Genomic DNA, 26,242 nt, shown 5'->3' with positions numbered 1-26,242 from the left:
TACTCTACTAGTATGATGCTTTTACTTTATTCATTATTATTTATATCTTTTGCTCCAAGACTACTGATATTTTTTACAAATTACAACTAATAAAATACAGTCTAGTTCGTTGTATATGTAACCAATGGAAATAAAATTAAGGAACTTTTAAAAACGACCATATCATAATTTCTCTGAATGTATAATCCAAAGATTCAGAAGCATTAATAGCAAAGTTCTCTAAGAACAATCTTAATGACGTAGTACCATCTCTCCTTCGATATTTCAAGTAACTGAATTGCAATAGACTTCAGCAATAAGACTTCTTTATGCACTTCTTGTCTCCCTCATCCAAGCTACATGTTCAGACCATCATTATGGTTGAGTCCACTACCCTAACAACACCTGTACAAACACGAAACTCCTCCTTGTATAATATCTTCAATTCCCTAATTAGTTATTCCCTATTCGAACCGAATATTTTTATGAACACTTTCGATTTGTGTTCCTCCCTCAAGGCAAGAGGCCGTGTTTCCAAACTCTACGAAACATCAGAAAACATTAGCAAACATAGAATAATTATAGGAAAGGAAATACCTTCCAAATTTTTGTGATATTCCGGCCGTCGTCACAACAAATATTTCAAAATAAAACAATCAAATTATTTACATTTGTCTTATTCAATAACTATTGCGTTATCGGTCCATGTTTTGGGCCATTCTCGGGCAGTTTCATTAAATTTTTAAATAAAATCAATGTAAACGCTTTGATTGTTTTATTTTGAAATATTTGTTGTGTTGACGGCCAGAATGTCACAAATCACAACACAACAGGATGCAAGTAATAAAACATAATCCACGCCCGTACTCAAAACTTTCGGAACTAAGTAACTGCTTAGCTAGGAAATTGTTATGAGAAATATCGGCTTTCGCTACTTTTAACAGCCTGTAATGTTCTTCAGTTATGGCTACTTCTGTAAAAACAAAACCATATCTTCAATTCTGAATCGATAAATCCAATTAAGTTACCACAGCACCAATGTATTGCACTCAACTTCTATTTATAACACGCTGCTTTCAGAGAGCCAGTGAGTATCGACAACCCAACCACCTCTCACGTTATATGTGTTGCCTATGTTTCGGCGCAATGAACCGGACTCTGTGTTACGGATGGGGTGGGGGGCAACTAAATGTATGAATACAACATCCAATTCTGCATTAGAGAAACTATGAGTTTGCTTGAAGAATTCTATCTTCTGAGATATAACGCCATTCGATTGGAGACGAGTGACGTTTCGAAGGAACATTTCGTCTCCATCTTCAGGACTGATGAACATTTCAAGAAAGAAGCTCGCATGAAGCAGGTATCGAGCAGAGCTTTATATCTCAGAGGATATAACTTGATATATAGAGTTGGACCAATAGAGTAGGCTTTTTATCTGAGGAAGAAGGCAGTCCAGTCTCCAAGATATCGCTTTAAATAAAGATTAGGGTGATAAGTAATGTCCAGAAAATCAGAACTGAGATTGGAAATAATCATAAAAGAGTCAGCCATTGAAGTCAAAGATAAAGTTGTCCCTCTGCTGAATTATTTAAGCATTATGCCATGAAGACATATGGGGGAGTGGAGGTATAGCTCCATCTATGTTGACCTTGGCACTAAAAGGAAGTGGGTGGTCAGCTTCACGCCCCAGCAGCTTTATCCCCGTGGAAATCTCCCCCGGTACCCATTGGATATATGAGCCAGAAAAACGATTTGATTGCTGTGGCGAAGAGAAACTCTCGCCTTGGAGGAATGGAACCCCTACCGTCCAGCCGGCAGCTCGTCACTATACCGACTGAACTATCCCGACCACTGATCACAACCTTAACAGCACAGTGACCAGTCTCTGTAGGTGCATTATTAAAGACCAGATTTTTGCAGTAGTACTAACAAAGTTAAATAAAATAATATTTCTCACATTTGGAAATATTTTAACATTTCTCTAACATAACACAATTAGATGTTGGGTCAGACTGTTTTAACTTCTTTTATATTGCGTTTATTTTTGGCCTAACAATTCTAAACAAAACGAAATTTTCCGAAGAAATGTTGTCATATCTGAGACTTGGATGCGTGCTAAAAAGGCTCAAGAACTGCCACTGTATTGTAAATTTGTACCTGCCATAAACATATCAACGGCAAATTCGTCATTGAATCTAATTATATAAAAGTATTTCATCTTACCGTCATGTAGCAGATGTGTTCTTATATGAGCTTCATCTTGAATGCAATCTTTTTCACAGAAACTTTCAGGTATTGCCACACTCATGTGAAATGGGGGTTAAAACATGTTCCTGTCTTCGAGGTTATATCATCTATAATAATATGCTATCTACCAAGCGTTAATTAAAACATCATCTGTAATCAAAATGTTATCATTTCACTGAGTTGCGGTTAATAATCACAAATGTCGAATTCACTTGCTATGCGATCAAAAGGGTCCGAGGTACACAAAGTGAACAAAATAGCTCGCATTTTGAAAAAAAAATTAAGTTATTCGGTATAATGTACATAAAATATAACGGTTAGCCAAGAACCATTTCGTTGTGACCAATTCAACAGTCCTCACTCTTACTGTACACACACACATTCAATTCAATTCATATCCCATCAAGTTCCCACAGTCTGGTACCTGAACGAAGTGATAAGGTAAACTGATGAATCAGTTAAGGTAGAATTGTACCAGTAAATATAACCTCATTTCGCTTAAGTCAATCGAACTTTAAAGGCAAGATTAAGTGTCCATCATCAAAACCACTTGTTCATGAAGATACGTTAACTGTGTCACAAGCACTTCTTCTTTCTGCGATGTTCAACAGAGCCACGGAACGAAAACTGAAACACATGTTATTAACGTAAAACGCCAGTAACGAAGGAACACAGTGAACAACACTATGGCGGCATATTTTATCGCACTGTTCGTTAGGTTTTGAAGCGCGCGCGGGAACGCGGGAATCTGTCAAAACTACGAATTTAACGCGCCATGGTTCTCGTGCAACTGACAATTTGATAGCGCCACTGTTGTGACAAAACAATAACGTCATCCGCCAGTATCAAGCAAATAAAATGTTTTTTTTTATGTTTTTAATAACGCACATTCCTTAAAACGAAATTTAGAGTAATATTAATTGTAAGAAATTACTAACGACTTAGTTCATTATGCGACGAGTTTAGATGCATTAGGGTCAAATACTTATACAGGGATGGAATACATTTGTTTTACATATTGGTTAAGTTTCGTGCAGTTAACGAACCATTTCAAACCTTGTTTTATAGATTTGAATGACGAACAGCAAGGTATGTGGGCTATTTTAAGGCACTATCTTAGATTACCTAACAAGATCTGAGAAAATTAAAGTTCTCCTATGTTGGCCAGTTGCCAGGAGGACGTGAAGCCCCAATATAAGAAATTGTTTACCTACTGACTTTTCCTTTGGCATATGAAATTTACAGGATTGGCATTAGAAAGTCCATTCTACATTACTGATATCACCTTTATGTGGTCCTCTCCATTATTACAAACAAGACTTAGGAAACTAAATGGCACCATGTATATATCACATCTGATACAAAGAAAATGCTGCTGATAATAGTATGGTTACCTCGGTTTATGTATTTTATTTTTTTTTCGTTTTATGTACTCAGCATTTGCATGTGACCAGTGCAGTTAAACTTATGATAAACCACTTAACCGAACTTTGGCATTCTAGGCCACAAATGTTTGTGGAATTGTTACATTAGTAAGAAATAATTGGCTTATGCTGTGAACCATGATCTTTAATACATTTAAAGCTTGATTTAGTGCTGGTCTGTTTCTTCTACACATAAATCCCATGGATACAGCAGTAAGTGCAGAACAAAGCCTGTATGCATCTAGTCCCTAACCCAGTTCTACTGTGGACCATTTCACAATAAATAAGAAAGTATGAATAAACTTATTATCTGTCATTAGGCTGAATCATGATTAATAATTTTAGGAACTGTGAGGTACAAATTAAATAGTCATTTTCGCTGGTACACTGAGCTGTAAAAACAAATGTAACTGCACACATTTTAGTTTATTTTCCATCCATTTGGCAACTCCTTTCTCCTTACAAGTTAAAGTGCAAAGGCTACTGTGATGTAACTAAACAAAATCAGTATTTATATATTTAATAGCTGCAATAATCAGTTCATCTGAATAAATACAGAAATTAAATCTAAACAGAAAACAGGGTCATAATGTATGCTAAACATCACAAGCATAAGGAACAGTGCCCCCTTTTGCAATGGCTCCCAAGTTTTAAGCTCCTCCATAAGCTATAGCCTTGAAAATCAGAATGTCCAAGCTGTTGTCTAAAATAATATATTTTGTTGAGCTTCTTTCTCTTGCATAGATACAAATAATAGATCCAGCCACATGTAACTTTACATGAGATTTAACTGTTGTGACAGTGTTAAATGACTATATTGTTAAGAACACTTCTTCACACAGATATTTAAATATTAATAAAATTAAAACAAATTTAAATTAATTAAATCTGTCACTGGCTTAACTTGGACGTAAAACACTGTAGACCTTCAGTAATGTCACAATTCAAGAAATGTATTTATATGTCACTACAAGTCCATGACTCTGGCAAATGTTTTGAGCCAGTTAAGTAAGTGGTCTCCCTCAATAGTATTCTGGTACATAATTCCTGTTTTATATGTTCTGTCAGTGCGTTTTTTTGTTTTTCACATTTTTAAATAGCCATTAGATAATATAGTTTCAGCCATGCAGTCTATCTTGTAGTGAGGTCTCCCTACCATTTTCATTTCAACATATTCCTTAGTAAACACCAAAGGTTTTAGCCATATAATTGATGCTAAAACTGTGAGAAGATTGAAGTTTGGAACAGATTTTAAGTTTCATAATGCTGGTAATGGGGTTTCAAAAGTCTATAACATCTCATATTGTTCTCCAACTTCACAAGATTCATAAAAAAAAACTCTAGTATTATCCCGTGTATAATGAATCATAAAAATCAAGGAGTTCAAAATATTTATTTTACAATAACCATAAAGGTTTCAAATCGGCTTTGAAGGATTTTTTGTGTTGCCATTCATTTTATACATTGGGCGAATATCTTGATTTTGAATATGATAAAAATGGAGATGTAATTTCTTTGTAATAAGTGATTAATCATACATAGTTTTCATCATTAGGTTCTTAGTATTGTTTTTGTGCCCATAAATGTTATGGTCTTGTATAGTGTTGCTTGACTATATGTAAGTTTATACTGTTTTTTCTTTTCTGTTGGTTATGAAAATTTCCACATCCTTATACTTTGTATGGATCTATGGAAATAAATGTATATATATGTATGTGTACCTACAACACATACTGAATATTCACAAAGTGAATGTTACTAATTATATACATTACAATTATAATTTTAATGATATAAATATTCAATTGATTACCTTCAGTGAACATTCACGGCTTATTATTTGGAACTAACACATCAAGCAACGAATGGGGAGTCTGAAGGCTCCCAGAGCTGTCAGGGAGTAAAATGTGGTCATGAGGCTTGTGGGACTCAGAACCAAGAATCACTGGCGAGGGCCAGCAGCAATTCAATCAAACAACATTCGAAATGTGCACTACCAGTCTCTACCAGTACTGCCACCTGAAGCTATGAGTAGACAATGCTAAGGATATTTTTCTGCCATCTATCTGCCCAGTAGTGACACTAAACAAAATGGCATCCCCCTCGCTCAGAATTGTAACTAGGATTCAACTTGCACAATTTCTCCTTCACCCATTCCCAAATCTTACGACTGTGTACTGTCACACCTCAATGAATAAATTCTATAGTTCATAGACTGAGCCATGAAAATTAAACCATGTTGAAACCTAAGAAAACGTATGGAACTAAATACAAAACTGTAACATTAATCAGGTATACATCTCTTTAGTAACTCACCTGCAAAGCCTGTTAATACTTGACAACTTCAGATGGAACAATGCTGAACCTGTCGTTCTGCCTTTAACTGAATTAATTTATATTTGAATTATTTTAGTTCTATATTTTATTTCATACTGTCTTCATGAGGCATGAAATGCAACGCCACGCTGTCTTCTTATGTTTCAAAATCATGAGAAAACTGTAGTTTCATGAAACTCAAATTATGCTGCAAAGTGTCAGGGGATGGCAGGATAAGTATATTTTTACTGATATCACACATAAAAAATATTTACTGCAATGGAGGCCAGTTACAAGTTGAAATATCTCATTTTCAGAATGGACACTATTAACCAAATTAGCAGATTCAATTTATGACTTATGAAGTGTAAGACTACAGATGCTAATAGTTCTGATTCACAACTCCATATGAAATAACTTATTTATTATTGCATCAACATGATAACAATCATAATATTTGATCCTTTTGGTTTGTAAATGCACTGAAATCTTCTCAGGCAATTTGCTGTGTCAGAATGGAGTAAATGTCCTCATTTTGGAGGCCGTCTTTGAAATGTTCAACATCCACTCCGTACTGACACGGGATGATCATCTGAGAAAAATTCATTACTTGATGAAGCTGACTGTAAAACATTCATAGTCAATACTTTTCACAAATCATACATCATGCTTACATGTTTAACATCTCTTAAATACAGTTTTATAAGAAACTCCATGTATTATTGTCTCATTATAGTCACAATTGCCAGGAATGTTTCCTGTCATTCTGTCACACAGAACTTCACTTTGCCTTCGCAACTTTCAGTGATTTCTCTTCCCATCCTCCAAGACACACAGGAACATTTTGGCACAGACAAGATTGAACGAATCTAAAATAAGGAATTATAATCACTGTTATTTTGTACATATTATTTTCTGAATGGGCGAGAAGAGGAATGCATATAGGATATTGGTGGGAAAGCCAGAAGGAAGGAGACCACCAGGAAGATCAAGACGTAGGTGGGCAGACAATATTAAAATGGATCTTAGAGGGATAGGATGGGATGGATTGGATTGATCTGGCTCAGGATAGGGACCAGTGGAGGGCTCTTGTAAACACAGTAATGAACCTTCAGGTTCCATAATATGCCGGGAAGTTCTTGAGTAATTGCACAACTGACGGCTTCTCAAGAAGGGCTCTCAACTCCATGAGAGAGTGATTTCTTTTTTCAAAAAATACAGACATTATAATGGACTAACAGGGGGGACAGGATGGTCATTATCACCGATGTCCACTATAATTGAGTGAAGGGGTATTCACGGAAGTACACCATAGAACACATGGCCAGTACACATAATAAACATAGAAACACATAGTATGAATAAGGCTTTTGTATTGGTTTTTTAATTATATTAAATAGTTTTCTAACTAAGAAACCTTCTTAATGCCTCAATATCTCCGAAATTTCAGTTATATACAGCCAGATTTTGTCCGTTATATCCGAAATGCATTCTATCAGAGTCTTTTATAACAAGAGTTTACTGTACACATGTACACATTTTGAAACCAAAAGGAGAAGAGATATTACTAAAGCAACACAATATCATATCCAAACCAAGTTCATATTTTGGAAGTTAAACATGAATCTTGATTACCTAGGATACTCTTACGGATAATATTAAGTAACGTTATGAAACAAAGGCATGTAAAGCTGACTGCAGGCTGTAAACACAGTCAGTAGCATTAACAGTTATCAGGCAGATTGGAGACAAAACAATTAAAATGTTTCCAGACACATGTTGATATGGAAATTTCTTCTTGTTTGGTATGTGGAACTCATATATCCAAAGTTTGTCTGTTCCTTTCAGTTACATCCTGTATATGTATATTCCCAGAGGAAGTAAAGAGGTATGGGAAGACAAATTTAGTTTCTGAACCTCATATCTGCTCAGTCAGTATAGTGACTAACTATGGGTTGGACAACTGGGGAGTCAGAGTTTGAGTTCTGATAGGGTTAAGAGTTTTCTCTTCTCCATGTCATCAATTCTGGTTCCGGGGTCCACCCAACCTCCTGTCCAATGTGCACTGAGGGCTCATTCCCCGGTGGTACAGCAGCCAGGGGGTGAAGCTGACCACTCACCTCCAGCTAGTGCTGAGGTCAAGAAAATGTGGATCTATACATCCACTTCCCCATACGTCTTCATGGCATAGTGCTTAATTAGTTAAGCGCAGGGACAACTTTAATTTTTTACCTTTACCATATCTGCCCAATAATCAACTTATTGTACTAAATGTGCTGTTATTGTTGTGAACTTACCAGATATCCGGATTAACCACAGAGGCTTGTCTTTCCAGTAGATAAAGATGAGGTACATTGGAATGCCAGATATGATGAGAACCAGTCCAATGCCTACCTCCCAGGGGCTGACATAAAATGGAAGTGTAACCAGGAACAAGCAGATAATAAAGAAGATAATGGGGAATATTATATTTACCTGTATGGAAGAAATTAAACATAACTTTATGGATCATGTTAGATCTGATGCTGCATTGTGTTTTTTAAGTAGCAAAACAAGATATTCTGAGCAGTCAAGAAAGAAACACAGTGGGCCTTCCCTCATCTAATGTTCAATTTTAATGATCCCAAATCAATAATATCAGTGTTAAATTGCCGCTGTTTTTAAGTTTTCCTCAGTTTAGTATTTAAATCCATCAGTCCCCAAGGAAACCTTAAATAGGGGGGTTCACTTTATACCAAAAGAAAATAATTATTGGTTGAAGGCCATTATAACCATCATATTCAATATAAGTTACCAGCTAACTAATTCCACTCCATGCACCTCAATACTGGTCTTGGTTAGTGCCTAAATAAGTGAAAATCTGAGATTCAGTGCTCTGACCAATTATAATTCATAACTGTGGGCCATGTTCCTAACCAGTCATAATTCATAATTATTACATTCTTATAATATAAATTCCCCAGTAATAATTTTCATGACTTTGGCCATGAAGATGCAGCCAGTAAGTCCTTTGAAATGTTGGTAATTTTCACTATTTAATCACAGTGCTATATCCAGAAGGCAAGAAGAAATAACTGAATGACTGACTAAATAAATAACCAACCACAAAAGATTTGAAGATTTTGTGATGGATAATTGCACTTAAATCTTCTTGGATGTGCAGCTACCTCAATGTTGACTCTGTCTTCCTGTCATGTAGTACACTGACAGGAAGAGACATTGCAATGGTGTGCATGTGCTTGTGTGCATGTGTATTGGCAAAGTATTGACATCCACCATATCAACCATGATGATGGAGATGGAATAAATCAATGAAATATTGGTTTTCAACTCAACACTGACATGGCTGATCACCTGAGAATATTTTAGTGAACAAGCCAACCAATTAATTGACCTTTGAAGGTCTGAGTTCTGAATTTAATATGGAAAATACATGCGTGCCATTGAACCCAACCTGTGCCAGTTACTAGCTGATTAAAATGTAATGTATTTCACCACTACCTGAGGATGTTATGGTTTAAGATTACCTGATCCAAATCTAGTCTAGAGATAGAAGTTACCTTGATAGGGCGTTCAGCATCTGGCCTTTTGCACCTGAGCCAGAGCAACCCTGATACTGACAGAGTTGTGAACAAAGCCTCCACAAAGCTGAGATAGTTGATGAGCACATACACATCCTTGATGATCAGCAGTACTAATGTTATGAAACACTGCAATATATTATAACATGATCTACAAACAGCTCCTTTTCAAAACATATCTGATTTTTCACTATAATTAAAATACTGTACACATCTTGTACACACATACACAAAATCCTCATTTTACAAATATTCAGTAAATTAATTTTTGAATGAAGACATATGAAAAATCAGTACCATTATTTTTAAATGCATAATTAATTGAGAACATGTACTCCTAACCTCAACAATTACAGTCATAAACTTCTAGGAGTGAGTGCATCACAACATATCAATGATGATGATCTTTCTTGATTTGTCTTTATATTTTCCCTTTATATTTGTATCTATGATTTTCTAATCAGTACTGTTTATTACAAATTAGTTAGTGTCCCTTGTAATAAATTAAAAGATATGTACTGACATTTATATGTGTACTATATACTAACCTTCCTTTAAAGTTATTCATAAATCTGTTATCTCAGGTCATCATATCTGTAATTGTTACTTTTAAATTAAGGAATTTATTTTCATGTAACATATTTTTATTTACCAAACAACAGTTTCACTTATAAAATGAGGAATTAGTAGAATCACATATTTGTTGAATTGTAATATCTCAGCAAGTTAGGAGTAAAAGAATATTTTCAAATATGATTGTAGAGAGAAGGGCTGTAATGAAAAATGTAGCTGGAAGAAAAAAAAAGAAAAGAAAAAGAGGGGGGTAATGGGGAAAAATTTGCAAAGCATGACATGAACATTCTACAAGTACAGTAATTAAATATATTAAATTTAAATGATGATACTAAAGAATCCAGAAAGAACTGGATACAACATCTATATGTTCTATTCCTAAATAAGCTCCTAAGTATCGTCCTTTTGGGAAAAAATATACTGTAATACTAGAGAAAAAGTGTTCTGTTCAAATACAAATATAGAATGGAGCTGGATTGGACATATAAGATCCAAACCATGGAGTTGATTATGATGATGATATTTCCATGGTAGAGCTACAAAATTGTGATTAATTCACAACCAAAATAATCAAGAGTTGACTTTTCTTTGTCTCAGCATTACACTCTAGTCTCAGAATATTTTCACTGACATTCAAATTATTTGCTTATATAATGTTTATACTTTAAAATGGTTAAAAAAAATTATATCTCACCAGGAAGACTAATGAAGGTACAGGCGTGAACCTATCAATGTTGATGAGTGCAATTGCTTTTGGTAAATGTCCTTGACGAGCTCCAACAAAGAACAGCCGTGATGATGCAAATATGGCTCCATTGAGGGCTCCAAATGTTGAACAAGCAACAAAGAATGGCATAATCCAGGACATTACCCCAAGCAATTTGTCCCCAAATGTCTGAAAGTTTTAATACAGTATTTCAGTAGCATACATGAAACTCAAATTATATATAATTGAGTTTAAACTAATGAGACTAAGAAGTAAAAATGAAATCCACAATTTAATATGTCTACATGCTGATATTATTCCCATCTAGAATAATTGTAATTCTACAGTTCTGTAAAATGAAACCAAATCAAACTTGTGTAGTTAATTTAAAGAAAATATTCACTGAAATGTGGAATTGAACTTATGATAGTTACTATATAGTAAGATATGCAGCTATGCAGTAAGATAGACACATTACTTACAACTGCAACAGCATCTGATGCCAACAGCTCATCCCTTGTAAGCACAACAAAGTATGCAATATTTGTTAGAACATAGATTATTGTTACCAAGGGCATAGAGATCCAAATAGCTCTTGGTAAATTCCTGAAACATTATAGAGTAATATTACTGAACAACTATTTAGTGTAAGTCCTCAGATCTTGAAATTACTGAACAACTGTTCAGTGTGAGTCTTTGAACCTTCAGTTGATCTGGCTCCCTCAAACTATGGGCTTATTAGTTTTTGTCATAATTAAATTAAAATAACTTAAAGAAGTTATTGCAAATAAAACTTGGTTCAGACAAAATTCTGAGATTCATAGTTTCAATACTAGGAATAATTCCAATTTTTTCCAACAAACGACTCATCTAACAATGTTTCATAAAAGTCCTGCTTATGCAGGTGTCAAGATTTATAATCATCTTCCAGATAATATTAAAATATTGGCATGTGACATAAAAAGTTTTTAAGAGAGCATTAAAAATATTTATATGAGCATTCTTTTTATACTGTTGATGAGTTTCTTAAGTATAAAACTAGTTAACCACCTAGACAGCATAAAATCGTTGTTATATTTTATGGCCATTTATTAACTTTTTCTTGTTCTATGACTGTTAATTACAAACTGGTAGTATTTTATGCTCAAGTAGTTTAGTGGTTTCACCCCTATTAATTAGCACACTTTTATAAAATGATTGAACTTTCCATGACTTGAGTGCGGTAATAGATGTGCTAATATGGTATTAAAATTTCATTTCATTTTATATAGTGGATAACTTTTTATGTACAAAGTTAGATAATTTGAATTGTTTTATCTGTTTATTAATTCAAAATATTATCTATATTTATAATTTTTTAAATTGTTGCCTTGTAATATTTATATTTGCTTGTTAATCTTATATTTAATTTTGACAAAATCTTTTTATGACTGCATGTTCTTTGACTTCCTCTATATCCAACGGCTGTACCAGCCTGGATTAACAGAAATGAAATAAATGAATGAATGAATGAATGAGTGGGAAGATTTACATATTATGATCACCAGAACACACTATGCTACAAGAAGCATAATCTCCTGGTAGGTCATCCATGATAGATAGGTCAAAGAGTAGGCACCAAACAAAAAGTAGCACCTGGTTTGCTAGTTGGGTGTTAGGCATGAGTCTAAAAACCACATCTTAGAAAGCAATATATATTAAGCAACCTAAAAATGGATGAAAAATTTAAGGAAATGACAAAGCACAGTGAAAACTGAAAAAATGGAGGCAAAAGGCAAACAACAGAAAAGACTGGACATTTGTTGTAAAGGAAGTCAAAGGTTTTTAGAGGAAAAAAAAAGAGACAAAGAGAAATAAACTGATAACTAACTAAACTAAACTAAGCTAGATAACTAATCAAAGACAAGTTAAGGATTTCTCCTTACAGTTGATAGTTATGCAACATTTGTGAAAGTTCCCTGGTGGTATGGAACCCAGACTTATTACTGTCATAACAAATGTTCTAAAACCCTGCCTTGGCCAGTTTATTTCATCTTCATAATTTATGCAGTATTTATGATATACATATTAATAGCATCGTTCTATTTATTCCTTGGTTCTAAAAACAGAAATTTTGCATTCATATCATATTTCTCCATTCCTGTTACATATAAGACATGTACTGTATTTTCTTACGTCTTTTGTTACAAATAATCTGTTCAATTCAAATGTAATTTGTGACAGTACTTAACAACTTATTTCTTTTCCAGTGAGGGAAAATCATCACATTCAACCAAAGTTCCTGGTTTATGCAAGTCATTATTAACGTTCAATTTGTTATAGACATCTTTACATATATTCTGGATCTCACTTCATGCATTTACAGTCTGAGAATGCAGCATAAAATTGACGGAATAAAGCTTTTGGTTTCGCACAATGCTCATGTCCACTGTTAGCTTCCAAGCACAATCATGTATTAAAAACAACACATTATCATTGTTCTACTGAATGTCTGATTTTGCTTGCCATGTTACATTAACAAAACTGATCAAATTCGTGTTCCAGTTTCTCACAAGATCATGTACTTTACTTCATTATCCATACAGATGTATCTTGTTATATCAACAAAATACTTCGGTATCCTTATGGATGGATCTGTTATTTTTTGCACTTTGCCTACTGATGCTGTCAGTAATTGAGACTGTACTATGCCAAATGAGTAGACAATAGAAAAATTATGAATCGAAAAGGATGTGGTAGGATGCAACCAGGGCCTAATTTAAGGTACTGTTCCATCATCTGCATGGATGAACTGAGGATAACCATGATAAAATGTAGTCACAATGGTCAATGTCCTAGCTGAGATTTGAACTGGACATCTACTGGACACAAATCAGAAGCATTATTGCTCAGTTTCAGTATAGATCATGCTCATTTACAATAGTAATACTTAACCACTAACACCAAAGGATTAAAACAAAATTTAAATAATGTCTGTGAATTATAATATATACCAGCAATTTTGTGTGGTAGTCAGAATGTCAGCAAGTAATACTTTGCTTCAATTCCAGCCTATATTCATACACACACACTCTTCATAATTGAAATCACTTACAAATAAATGGTAATTGCCCCTATGAACTTACTTATATGGTTCCTTTAACTCCTCTGTTACAAAGTTTAAATAGTTCCTGCAAGGCAAGAAATAACTTGATAAGTACAACCAAAATATAAGTACACTGGCTGTTATAAAACTTCAGAATTACTTGGTTTATGGACTCTGTCCATCGTCTGGTATTCTAAAAACAAGAAAACACAACATTTCTGAAATGATCTGTTTCTGTCCTCAGGTGAGGGGAGACACCTGCTCTGTTGTGTCCCTTTAAAAGAGCTCAATCGCTGCAAGTAAAACAAAACAACTAAAAATGATAATGCGCACACACATTCTTGGAACTAGGATAAAAGGGAAAGTAGAAATTTATGCTAAAACCTAGCCAACAGAGTAAGTCCATGAACACCAATGCATAGAATTAAATGGAGAATCTGTGAAAACATATAATGCCTACCACTAGCGGCATCTATGGTGTAAAACCTGAACACTAAAGACTAATACCTTATTAAAACCCATGAAGAATTGTGTTATGTCATGCAAATCTTCTCTGTGAGTTGATAACCTCACTGCTGATAGGAGGATCCAGATTGGAGGAATGTCGAAACTGGGTTGGCTGATCAGATGGGTTAAGCATGCCAGGTTGGCCAATTCCATGTATTTCCTATTCCTGCTGTTACTTTCAATTTCCTAGCTCCATCCCAGCATATCCTATGACCCTCTTCATAGGCAAGTTTGGCTAATTTAATTTTTCTGGAAGACCCTCTTTGAGATTGTGCCTAAGTTCATGGAGCCGCAGGGCTATAGGTCTGCCTGTTTCATCAATGTAGCTTTTGCCACATTCACATGGAATTCTATAGTTCCACTGTGCTATCTATTGCAGATCTCTTTCTGGCCTGGATTTTATGAGTGAACTCCTAAGAGTGTTTAGTTTTGAATATCATCCTTATGTTAAATCAATTCCCTATACCTTTGAACTTCTCTGAAACACCCTTCACATGTGGAATATACACACAGCCCAGAAACTTTTCCTATTTATTCAGATGACTGCTACCCTTTGAATTAATGACTGAGTTAATGTCCCGTGATTGTGGTTAGCTCTTTCTAAGGGACACAAAAGAGGAGGTGCCTCCCCCTTCACCAGAGGATGGAAACAGATCCAGTTTCTAAAACATTGTTTTTTTCTAGTTTCTAGAATACTGGAGGATGGACAAAGTAAAGAAAAACAGTAATTCTGAGTGTTATACATCATCATCAGAACCCTTTACAATCTACTACAAAACTTTTTTAAAAGTACACACACTTAAATATGAAATTATCGCTATCTTTGAGATAGGAAAATTTAAACTCTTCCTGACATGACTTACAAGAAGAAACTTTATCTCCAACGAAGTGCAAAAGCGGTCTTGGAATTTCTACAAACTTTGCCAAAGGTTAACTTTCATCTTTTAATTAAAAAATAACAAACAATTTTAGTATTATATCAGAACTACTGTAGCTTAATAACTCTGAAATACTACCCTTATACAGTGTTGGAGACAACTCATATTGCTCTACAAATCAGTGTTTGGTGTGAGTAAAATTACTGAATGAAACTACTACAAAAGTTTTACATTTTGCCATAGGAAGTAATTAACTTAAATATCCTACTTTCACAATTAGTAATAAGATTCAAGGGGAATTTAATATAATTCACATGACTGTGGATGTCACAGTGAAGGATACCCATGGCAACAATTCTAAAGTTTAAAACAGGATTTGGATTACTTAAAACTCGGTTATTAAAAGGCTGTGCATTTGTGAGACATGAAAGATTCTTGTGTGTTATCTGACATCAGAACTAAAAGTCAGGAACTATTTGGATTAATCTGATGAATCATCAATCATTTGTCATCATGAATCAGTTAACCCTTCACAGTTAGGTTCTTCCCAAATAGTACAATCTGCTATAGAATATAAAACTGATGTTATTTCACTTTAAAAACAACTGAAATGTTTTTTGGCCTTATTAGGAGTAATACTGAATCATAGTTCCAGTTTGTTTTTACATTTAAATCATACCTACCAACCAGAATATGAGAAGAGGCCTGAGTAGAAAGCCAGTGCTATAAAACCTGGCTCAGGGTTGGTGTTACTCATTGGGTTTTTGAAGTTCTCTGTTTTTCCAGAAGCTAGGACCCACATCCCAGCAATGACAATAATAACCAACGCAAGTATCTTGGTTCCTGTAAATATGTCCTGAACACGGGTTGCCCATTTCACATTGTAACAGTTAATAACTGTTAACAGACCTGCAAATATAGGGGAAAACATCAACATAATACTCCAAATTGACACAAAAGAATTAAATTTCACAGTAACAATGAAATAAATTATGCTCTACATGATTACTTGGTAAAATATTATCAGAAGTTTCAAGGAAAACAGTTGAGGTTGGAAGAGGGGGCATTCGTCATAAGAGAATAGAAACTTATGCTACACAGCCTCTTCAACCCACACCACTGGACCAATCCCTCCCACCACTCTCATTATTGACACTGCCTAGAGGGAAGTGAAACCCATTATCCTGTCATGCTAACTTAACTCTCATCACGGCTCCATCACCTTCCTATTCAAATATCAACTGTGAATATAATAGCTACTAGGGACTACTAGGCTACAGAGCACTGGTTGGTGTAGGCCAGCTCCTGGTCATGACACATGAAAAATGATCTCACATTTTAATCCTCAACACCACCATACAATCATAATCATCATCATTATTATCATCTATGCCCATGGATTAGGTCTTTCAACCTGTTCTAAACATTACTCGTATTTCAATCTTTGCCTTGATCTGTCAATATCTCTTCCTCCTCCTGGTCTGCAATTTATTACCTGCTTTGGTAATCCCCTTTGTCCATTTCCATTATATTTAAATGTTGTATCCAGTTCTGTTTGTAGGTAGGTATTTGTTTTATCATGAACTGAGTTTATCTGCAATTCTGGTTTCTTGCTTTGGTTTTCAACCTGTGTTGTGTATCCATTCACTAGCCAAAGAATTTAATTTCTGCTAATTCCATTGTGCTTTAATTTGTCCTCAATATACTACACATTTCTGGGCCACGTAGTAAGGCCAGCATTTCTGCTCTTCTTTTGTTCAATGCAGATTCAAACTTTAATTGATCAAAAATATAAAAAGAAGCATTTATGAAGGGGCTATTCAATTTAACTTAATTTGTTGAATGTTTTTCTTAAGCACATAAGTAAATTTTTACATTCACCTTCTTTAATCCTCTGACAGATATCTTTTAATGACATAGATGGGGGTGTAAATTGCTTCTCAGAATTAGGTAGCCCTTCCAGAATAAAGCGAGTTAGATGCTCAAGATAACTAGAAAAGTCTGAATGAATGACCAACATATATTAAAAGGAAATTATTATAATGTAGGCTTGAGAATATGTTCCTACATGTTATGTTGCTAAGAGCAATAGTTATGATGAATTTAAAGCACTAAAAATAGCTTCCAGAAAAAGAAGTGTTCTGGAACCAAGCAGACAGCTTCTACTCATGTCCATCCTCATTTCCAGCCCTGAATATCAGTCTATAAGAGAGAGAGAACATTCTTGAATAAAAGTTACAGAGATCCATAAGATATGTCATGTGTTCTGGATCAGGATAAACTGAATGAGATTGGAAGAAAATTATCAACATAATAACAGTACTTATTAAGTTTGCTTCATCTAAAGCATTGTCCAACATTCTGCTACCACTCAGCCACCCAGTATGTATCTGCTTGATTTATAACACATTATATATACCTACACAGCTTACAGATGTAATGCACAGACTAAATGCGCCTTCTTTAATGCTACATTTAACCATATTTCTCTTTTAAAATCAAACTCTGAAGGATTATAGCAACAGGCAGCCAAGAAAGTCCTCCATTCACTAGTACTGACAAGTAAGAATACCATTTAAGTTAATAAGCACATAAAATACACAATGACTTATTTAACCTTGAAGCAGCTGTCCAACTGTATAAGAGTCACTTACGCCTCGCTACCATGATGACAAAATTACAAGTTGATACAAGTATACAGAATGGCAATGTCTTATGACACAAACACTCTCTTGGTGGGCTAAATGATGACAGGAAATGTAGACATCAGGCTAAAGCTTTATCACTTTGGACATTTCTTCACATTTTCAACAAGAACTCCTAGGAGAATTAATGTCACCTACTTATCTTAAAATGTTATAATATACATCCTTTGCCATGAATAATTTCTATTAATTTTTAAACAGATAACGTTTGAATTCAATACTAACTCTTTCTTGAGAAGCTAACAGTTGTGCAGCTAGGCAAAGAATTGCCCACATTTTACAGAATCTGAAGATTCACAGAAGTGGTCAAAGCAGCCCAGCACTGAAGCCTGCTTGATTCAAAAGAATCCAGTCCACACCCTTTAATCCTATTTTTAAGATTTATTTTAATATTATTCTTCCATCAATGCCTAGGCCTTAAAAATGGTTCTCTTTCCCTCAGATTCTCTTGGGAATACTGTGTATGCATCTCTCTTTCCTCCCATTGGCTTTCTCTAATTTTGTGGGGTGGAGTGAGAATGAGTCCACTTGGTACGTCAGTCACTAACTGGCCTACTGTTCCAGCCCTGGATGATAGATGGGTATGGAGTATTTGGTGGAATGATAATTGGTAGGGGAAACAGAAGTACTTGGAGAAAACCTACCCCAATGCCACTTCGTCTACCACAAATTCCACCTGGGAACGAATCCAGGCCGACACAGTGGGAAATCGGTGACTAACCGTCTTAGCTATGACATGGCTGTCTCTCTCATGATACAGCGTCATTAAACAGTGTACAAACAAACGTGCAATGGTACTTACAGATGATGACGGCTGCCAGAAGGCGTACAGCTTCATAGGGAGGCTCGCACGTGGGCCATGCGGGCTGCAGAATGTACTGGGCGAACGTAAGGGCAGTAATGGCGTTGCCCGTGGGAACAAGAACCAACAGCGCCACCCAAAGATACAAGAAGGCTGGCAGCGGTCCGAACGCCTCGTTAATGTACGCGTAATCACCGCCCGATTTCGGTATCATAGTCCCTGAAAACAAGATGACACCAAATACTTATTTTAGCTTTTAACGGATGTGGGGATGTGGGTGATGTTGACGACGTTTCCGAGGTACTAACCCAATTTACATACTTCGGCCCTGAAAATGGAGGCAGTACGTATCTCCGAAACGCCAGTAACAGCGCCCACATAAGCACGGTGTAACAACCCAAGAAAGGAATTAACATCAATGTTAAAGTAAGTTATTTCAATATATCAGAATTGACAGAGATCCTTAAGAAGGGTACTTTTCTACTTTCATACACACTGAAATATTTATTGTATGCACAAAGCATTCAGACGCTTCTCTTTTCCAGATAGCTCAGTCGGTATAGCGAAGGACTACGGGCTGGACGGCCAAGGTTCGATTCCGGCAAGGGCAAGAAATTCTTATTACCACAGCGTACAGATCGACTCTGGAGCCCACAAACTCATACAACTGAGTGCAGAGGATTGTTTCCCCGGAGGTAAAGCGGCCGGGCCGTGAAGCCGACCACTAACCTCAATCTAATGCCAAGTTCAAGAATGCTGGAGCTATTCTTGCACTCCTCCATACGTCTTCATAGCGTGGTGCTTAATTAAGCACAAGGACAACCTCATCTTTTGTTATTACCCGATACTTCACATACCAATTTACTAATGCGCATGCACGCAATTCTGGGATAGCGCAGTCGGTATAGTGACTGGCTACGGGCTGGACGACCGATGGTTCTCAGTTCGAGTCCCGGTTAAGAATTTTCTCTTCTCCACGTCGTCCAGACCGGCTCTGGGGCTCACCCGAGGCTGGGTGGATACCGGGGGCTCTCTCCATGAGGGGTAAAGCGACCGGAGCGTGAAGCTGACCCCCCTTCACCTCCAACTAGCGCCGAGGTCAAGAAAACGTGGATTTATACATCCACTCTCCCATACGAGGAACCAGGATAGCGTAGTCTCTATAGCGACTGGCTATGGGCTGGACGACCGAGGGGTCGGAGTTCGAGTCCCGTTGGGAATTTTCACTTCTTCAATTGTCCGGACCGGCTCTGGGGTCTATCCAACCTCCTATAGAATGGGTACCAGGGGCTCTTTCCTCGGGGGTTAAACGGCCGGGGTGTGAAGCTGACCGTGCACCTCCAACTAGCGCCGAGGTGAAAAAATGTGGATCTATACATCCACTCCCCTATACGTCTTCATGGAGTAGTGCTTAATTAGTTAAGTACAGGGGATACCGGGGGCTCTTTACATGAGGGGTAAAGCGATCGGAGCGTGAAGCTGACCCCCCTTCACCTCCAACTACCGCCGAGGTGAAAAAATGTGGATCTATATATCCACTCCCCTATACGTCTTCATGGAGTAGTGCTTAATTAGTTAAGTACAGGGGCAGCTTTACCTTTTACCTTTTGCTTACACGTAATTTTTATCATTGGGGTTCTGTATCTCAGCATCCCGTTGCAACCGCTCAACTTAACGTCCATTACTTATCGTCCGTCATATTGCAACACTCTTCCATTCACTACTTAATTTTAATTTTAATTTAACATTATGCACTTTGACACTAATGTTTCGGCCCAAAACGGCCATCTTCAGGTGTCCTGATATGTTACAAATATTTTATTAAATTATGCTGGGGATTACTACTCGTATGCTATATATGAATAAGGAACACTTGTTGACAGGTGTTTTATAGGTAATAAACATTTATATATCTGTAAGACAGGGTATTTGAGCCTGAAGCTGCGTCAGCGACAGGAGGCTGGCGAACATTATGTTTAATAAATGGTTTTCTGTTCATTCTGAAAACAGAATGACACTGGGTGCAACATGCAGTATTACCGGAAGCTAACAGGGTATACAGAATTACCATGCAGTTACTACAATTAGTGTGGATTATTTGGTATTGTCTCAGACCGACCTTGAATACAATCAAACTGAGTATAAGTATTCTCAAAATTCGATTCTGAATACCTTACTGGTCTTGCGAATTTAATAACACTGTCCTAACATTATGTAACATGACAAGCTTCATATTACTAAAATTATTTAATTAAAATAAGACAAGAAGGGCATGCATCACTTATGAAAAGAAGTATACAAAAATTCTGCCAGATAATCTGGAAGGAAGAGATAATTTGGCAGACTTAGACGTATATTGGAAAAACAAAACAAACTCCGTGGCCTGTTGTCCTCAAGCGAACTATACCGACAGAGCGACCGCCGCTTGTCAGCGAAGTTAGTACCAACTTTTGCGGATAGAGGATGTCGCGAGGTCAGCGCGATGGATCCCCACGGCCGTTAATCTCGGTTTTCTAGATCGGAGATGGGAAAACAATATTAAAATATATCCTAAAGAAATAGCACATTAGGTTATGGACTGGATTTACCTGGCTCAAGATATGTTCCACTTGCGAGATCTAATGAACATAGTAATATTCTACGATTTTAGTAAAGGACAGAGAATTGCTTCAATGTATACGTACATGCCAATTCCCATTGGGTCACCTCTCCTGTTTTACTACTATTACTGCTATCTGACCTGGCTTTGAGCTGACCACTCCCCTCCATCTAGTGCCGAGGTCAAGAATGTTGTTAGTTATACCTCAACTCCCACGTATGTATTCAGGGCTTAGTGCTTAATTGCTTAATTAATTAAGCACAGGGACATCTTTGTCTTTTATTACTGATACCTTTGCTCTGGTTCGCTTTTATAATGAAATCTACATGTAGATGACAAGATCTTAAGGTCATGAGATGTGAGATCGTGGAGTGAATTAGTCTGGATCAGAGTAAAGGTCATTGGCAGGCTTTTGTGAACACGGCAATGAACCTTCCTGTTTCTTAAAATGAGGGTCACGTTTTTGAGTAGATCAGAGATTATTAGCGTCTCGGGAGAGGGAATGTGCTCCTTGGTATTTCCTAGTTATTCCCTTGCCGAACTAATGGAAGTACGTATGAAGGGCAGCTGCTAATTCAGCTTTACAGGATGCTGCTTCTTAGTATCTTCCGATGAGAAGAAAGAAAATCCGAAGGTCAGAGTGAAGCTAAACGTACATCTGTCAGTCATAAGTCTCACATAACCGTGAGATAAGAGTGCACGATAACCCATCGACGACCTAGCCAGAGTCTGAAGGCTCCCAGAACCGTCAGACAACAGGGTACCAAGAATCAATGTGCTGGCGAGGACCATCAGTAATTTAGCTGTCAGCCACTAACGACCATTGTGTTGTGACTTACTTTTAGGTTAAATTATACGTTCTGGAATGTAATACAATGTCAAGGATGCAAGAACTTGTTACTTTTTATCTATTTATAAAGCATTAGCTGTTATATAATTATTGGATTGATGATGGTAAGATTAAGTTGTCCCTGTGCTTAAATAAGTAAGCACTACACCGTGAAGGCGTATGGGGAAGTGATGTATAGATCTATATTTCTTGACCTCGGCACTAGTTGGAAGTGAGTGATTTTCTTCACTCCCCAGAGGTTTTAACCCCGGGGAAAAAGCCCCTGGTAGCCATTGGATATGAGGTTAGGTGAGCCTCAGAGCCGGTCTGGACGACGTGGAAAAGAGAAAATTCTTGACCCTACCGGGACTCGAACTCTGACCCCTTGGTCGGCTAGCCCGTAGTCAGTCGCTATGCCGAGTATACACCGACTTCCCAATGGATTAATTATGAGAGTCCCAATACATAATTAAGAGTAATTTCAAATTATAAACGGCATTTTAATATAAGAAGTTTTATTATGCTTCAAGACTGCATAACTTGTGTCATAGGATTACGCAACACTGCGATAAAAAATAAAAATAATTCTTAGAATTAAAGAGTAACAAACTTGATTCTCAAGTGCAGATATCTGTAATAGATTCATTATGTCTGAAATTAAACATTTTACTTTATCGAGATTAGAGATCCGCAACCGTAGGTCATCAATTAAAAGAAAGATCCCAAAATGGATGACTGGTCGGCTCCCGTCCATATATTTAGCTGATATGACGTTAACAAGAAGGTAGCAATTAATGTTGAATGACAATATGTAAGAGACAGAGCCCCCAAAGGTGTTTCCGCCTTGTCGTGGTGGTGGGACTTGCGTGACTCTGTAACCTGGAGAGCTATCCTATGCTGGCGGTAGTTTAACTACCGGTAGAGTCACCTATGCCGGAAAGTTCAAAGGGTAGAGTCCAGACTAAGAGGGATACCCTGGTCCTCCAGGTTTGGGATTGGGCATGAGACTAACAACCTCATTCTGTAGAAAGAATTTTGTTCAGAAACCTAACAACCAGCCTCGGGGCATCATGCGTTGGTTCATTCCTATGGCAGCACGCACTGGTTGTGGAGACTGGTTGTAGAGGAGGCCAGGCCTCACCCAGGGCTGTAGAGCCGATTGGTAGTTAGGTAGGAAGGTAGGTAGGTATAAGAGACAGAGCTATAGACTTCGGGAACTATAGAGTTTCAGTGAAGAATCAAAACCGAATTTTGACTTGATCAAGTTCCAAACTATTTACCTATTTACACTTCATTTGACAATACTGTCAGTAACTCACGTTGCATGGTATCGAATTGTGAGATCGGTCAACGAATTGGAAAATACGCGGGAAAAGTTCTCTTCAATTGTACTTCAAAACATCCATGAAATTAAATTTTATAAAAGCTAGTCTAGACAGTAGTGACAGGAGGTTGGAGAAAACTACATAATAGGAGCTTAATATCTTATACTCTTCGCCAAGTATAATTAGAACGATCAAGTCAAGGGGATGAGTTAGATAGGGCATGTAGCACGCATGGGGAGAAGAAGAATACATACAGAATGTTGCGGGAAAATCCAGAAGAATGACACCAATAGGAAGACCAAGACATAGGTAGGTGGATAATATTAAAATGAATCTTAGACACATAGTAAGATATGGACTGTGGCCGCGCCATAGCCCAAGCGGTTAGTCGCTGGCTTTCCACCTCGGCGGCACGGATTCGAATCGGGGTCTGGTCAAGTGGGATTTGTGGTGGACAAAGTGGCGCTGGGGCGGGTTTTCTCCGAGTACTTCGGCTTTTCATTCCACAAATTGCTCCACAATCTGCCTCATCTATCATCTGGGGCTGGTACAATAGGCCAGAAGTGGCCGCAGTACAAGGGACTTAGTCCCACCCCACTGGCAATAAAAAAAAGTATTGACTGGATTTATTTGGCTCAGGATAGGGACCAGTGGAAGGCCCTCGTAATGAATCTTTGGGTTCAATAAAATTTTGGAAAATTCTTGAGTAGCTGAGAGACTGGCGGCTTCTCAAGAAGGGCTCAGCTCCATGGAGTTAGTCAGCCTAAACAACAGGCTACATCAAGGTAAAGCTATCCCTGTAACTGATCGTGGAGACCCATAGGGTTGTGAGACGTCGAGGTTCCCACATTTTCTAGACAATCGGATCACAGATGACGGTGAAGTTGTCAGTCTCACGCGCCGACCGGCCTCCCTTTACCCCCAGGAAGATTCCTGTTACGCATTTTTGTTAGAGGCTGAGTCGACCCCAGGATCATAGCATGGCTGGAAGGATTAGGTCAACTGAAAATTTCAATGGCCTCATCGGGAATCGAATCCGCGACCTTCCGGCTTGTAGGGTAGTACCTCAATCAACTACGCTACTGCGTACCCCCAACAGTACACCCCAAACAGACACATTACTTGGAACAGTAGTTTTGTGCCTTTCCAAAATGTTCGGTATCTAAGATTTGAGGCTTTCACGGCGGTGACTGTGAAGAAAGCAGTCTTCTGGGATTTGGCACCGTGTATATGTGGTGTTAACCGACGTTTCGGAGGAACGTATCGCCTCCATCTTCAGGGTAGAAGAAAAAATATAAGAAATCTGCAAGCGAAGAGGCCGTGAGAACCGGTAAAAGCAGAATGTGTTGGAAATATACACAGCTATGTGTGTGTCAAATCCCAGAATACTGCTTTCTTCATGTTCGGTATCGTTTATCTTCCTCTTCCCCTCCATAATTCCTGAATCTACTCCACCCGAACCCACAAAGATTCATTCTTAACGACAACCCCACCTTAACAGTCGGCATTATAAACGAGGGTTTTGAACCGAGTCATGCAGGTGTAACCATTATATCTTTGTGGGTTGCTTTAGACGCTTTCAGTACCAAGTCTATATAGCTTCAAATGATTATATGATCGGTAGATTGGTAAGAATTTGGAAGGAAGCGGTCCCTTTCTATTCAAGATACTATTTAGGCATTCGTCTGGAGAGACAGAGGAATACCACGCAAAAAATCAGTCGGGATAATAGGTGCCGCCGCTGAGATTCGAACCAATCACATCTGGAGTACAAGTCTAGAGTTACCTCTATGATTTGTACCTGAAACTTTTTGCTTATCTCTTAAACCTTCCTCCAAACCGACGGTACGTAATTTAGGAAGTCACGCCAAATTAGGTGGGTCCTGTCACCACGGCATGGCGCGTCCTCAGGTTGCGGATGTTAAGTGGGTCCCTTGTCACCACGGCATGGCGCGTCCTCAGGTTGCGGGTGGAGGAGACGCCCTCCAGTTTTGGAGGGAAGCTGTGAATATACTGAATAAGCAGTCACGGACAACCGACAAGGGGTGGCCCTCCAGCTGGAGGGTTGGGCGTGGAGCTAACAACTCCTCACCGTAGAAAATTATTATGTTACGAAAATGAACACAAAACCTCGAATCTGCACTGATTTCTTGAATAAACGACATAAGCTAATGAAAATGGATATGAGATTTGGCACTTGGAATGTACGAAGTTTGTATAGGGCAGGTTCGCTCAGGGCAGTGGCAGAAGAAATCTTAAAATATAAGTTAGATTTAGTGGGATTACAGGAGGTCAGATGGGATGGAGGTGGCATCGCACCAGCAGGAGACTATACATTTTTCTACGGAAAGGGGAATGAAAATCATGAATTAGGTACAGGTTTTTTTGTACATAAGAGAATCATATCAGCAGTTAAGAGGGTAGAATTCGTTAGTGATAGGATATCACATATAATAGTAAAAGGTCGCTGGTGTGATATCATTGTTATGAATGTTCACGCCCCAATAGACGATAAAATTGGTGACATAAAGGATAGATACTAGGAAGAACTAGAACATGTATTTGATAAATTCCCGAAGTACCCTATGAAAATACTGTTAGGAGATTTCAATGCCAAAGTAGGGAGGGAAGACATTTTCAAACCAACGATTGGGAATGAGAGTTTGCATGAAATTAGTAATGA

At 37.4% G+C, this 26,242-nt stretch overlaps 2 protein-coding genes across 2 annotated transcripts in view; both read right to left on the bottom strand.

Moving 5' to 3' along the window:
- LOC111866596 (sodium bicarbonate cotransporter 3) overlaps positions 1-2,923 on the bottom strand; it is a 239,096-nt gene extending 236,173 nt beyond the window's left edge. Inside the window, exon 1 of the mRNA XM_023855710.2 lies at positions 2,206-2,923. The gene's annotated coding sequence lies outside the window, so the exon portion shown is untranslated. The remainder of the gene's footprint in view (positions 1-2,205) is intronic.
- A 3,449-nt stretch (positions 2,924-6,372) lies between these two features.
- LOC111866607 (Y+L amino acid transporter 2) overlaps positions 6,373-26,242 on the bottom strand; it is a 29,893-nt gene continuing 10,023 nt past the window's right edge. Inside the window, exons 2-9 of the mRNA XM_023855728.1 lie at positions 18,807-19,025; positions 15,983-16,208; positions 13,955-13,999; positions 11,312-11,435; positions 10,818-11,018; positions 9,530-9,679; positions 8,267-8,444; positions 6,373-6,838 (exon numbers count right to left, since the gene is read on the bottom strand). Coding sequence (XP_023711496.1) covers positions 6,771-6,838; positions 8,267-8,444; positions 9,530-9,679; positions 10,818-11,018; positions 11,312-11,435; positions 13,955-13,999; positions 15,983-16,208; positions 18,807-19,025 — 1,211 coding nt within the window. The 3' untranslated portion in view covers positions 6,373-6,770. The remainder of the gene's footprint in view (positions 6,839-8,266; positions 8,445-9,529; positions 9,680-10,817; positions 11,019-11,311; positions 11,436-13,954; positions 14,000-15,982; positions 16,209-18,806; positions 19,026-26,242) is intronic.

The sequence above is a fragment of the Cryptotermes secundus genome, unplaced genomic scaffold (genome assembly GCF_002891405.2).
Source record: "Cryptotermes secundus unplaced genomic scaffold, Csec_1.0 scaffold704, whole genome shotgun sequence".
In the NCBI taxonomy this organism is placed as follows: domain Eukaryota; kingdom Metazoa; phylum Arthropoda; class Insecta; order Blattodea; family Kalotermitidae; genus Cryptotermes; species Cryptotermes secundus.
Note: the sequence above shows the minus strand (reverse complement) of the source record. Positions and strands in the feature narration are given on the sequence as shown.